Raw genomic sequence first — 1,458 nt, 5'->3', positions numbered from 1 at the left:
AAAGCAGTGCCAGGAGCAGAGTGTGTCCTTTGGACCTGAGGTTCCTGTGCTGAGATGTTCCTAGACCATGGGAAGGCTGATGCATCACAAGGACCTTCCTCCAGAGCCGACAGAGAGAGAAAGCCTTCCCCTGGAGCTGATGCCCTGAATTTGGATGTGTAGCCTACTAGCCTGTGAGGGAATAAATTTCTCTTTGTTAAAGTCATCCACTTATGGTATTTGTTACAGCAGCACTAGATAACTAAGACACCTGTCAAGCAAATGCTGTTAGTCTTTGGTGTATACATCCAAGGTCACTTGATGTATCTTCTTTCAGCATCTACAATTCATCGCCAATAACTGGTTTTGTCTGAAAAGAGGCATAGCACCAAAAGGGCACAAATGCCAGACAACAGGGTTAATCTCAAGTAAGATCCAGGAACCAAATGTGCAGGCTTCAGTGAGACAGATGCCCTACTCAAGCTCCCCTGGCATTCCAGTGCCAACAGATAACAAGCAGGATACTCAGCAGAGTCTGCATCAGGAAAGCATCAGGGAAAGGCTGTTAAACTTTCTCTGCCCATGTGACTGTTGCTCTCCAACTTAACTGGGAGAAAGTGAGAGTGGTTCTAGGAAGATAGATTTTAAAAAAAAAATGGCTTGAAAGAAAAGACCACCATCATTGCCCAGGTCTATATACAAAGCAGACCATCCTGGTCTTAATTTATGATTTGTTTCAGTGAAACCGCAGGCGAATGCACATTTCCTGACCTGCCTCTGGGCTGAGGACTAACACACATACAAGTCAGTTTTCTGAATGTACCAGAAACCTCTTCATCACCTTTACCAAATTCAAAAGAAAGAGCAGCCTTAGGGAGGAAGGGGGACTGGAGGGTGGTGGTGGTTTTGTTCTTTTCAACAGAAATGCACTAGTAACCACACTGGACAGATCTTGGCCAAAGAATCCTGAAGAGTGGGAACCCAGTGAGATCACTTAAAGGAACCAAAAGCCACACACCCACTTCTGAATGATTTTCACGCTTACCTATCTCACAAAGCACTTCCATCAGTGGACCACACTGTCCTCTAACCTGTCACTTTGAATCAGACTCAGAATGTTATTCTCTAGCATTTCTTCAGTTTACTTTCAGTTTACCTTCTCCCAAGCTGGGGATGCTGAAAGAGGTAAGGAGAGGAGGAAGGGGGTGATTATGGTGTTCAAGTTTTTCCCACAAATCAGCTACCTAACAGCATGTGCTGATAAAGAACCAGTGCCTGTGAGACACTAAATATAGGACCTTCGAAAAAGTTTCTCAGGCCTGTTATTTGTGCTCCTTTCACCTGGCATTCAATGTTACCTGTCGGTGACCACGTCTTTGCAGGAGCGGATAATGATGATCCCTGACCCGGTGGCCAGCACAGCCTGCACTGAAGAGACCAGCCTAACGTGGGGCAGAAAAGAAGAAAGAACAAAAAGTG

General features: G+C 45.3%; 1 protein-coding gene across 1 annotated transcript in view; it reads right to left on the bottom strand.

The window, feature by feature from the left end:
* Positions 1-1,458, bottom strand: part of TLCD3A (TLC domain containing 3A) — a 13,194-nt gene that overhangs the window by 10,269 nt on the left and 1,467 nt on the right. The window contains exon 3 of the mRNA XM_012555477.1: positions 1,338-1,421. Within this exon, the coding sequence (XP_012410931.1) occupies positions 1,338-1,421 (84 nt within the window). The remainder of the gene's footprint in view (positions 1-1,337; positions 1,422-1,458) is intronic.

Source organism: Trichechus manatus, unplaced genomic scaffold (genome assembly GCF_000243295.1).
Source record: "Trichechus manatus latirostris isolate Lorelei unplaced genomic scaffold, TriManLat1.0 scaffold00040, whole genome shotgun sequence".
In the NCBI taxonomy this organism is placed as follows: domain Eukaryota; kingdom Metazoa; phylum Chordata; class Mammalia; order Sirenia; family Trichechidae; genus Trichechus; species Trichechus manatus.
The sequence above is the reverse complement of the archived record's forward strand: the minus strand, read 5'-3'. Positions and strand labels throughout refer to the sequence as shown.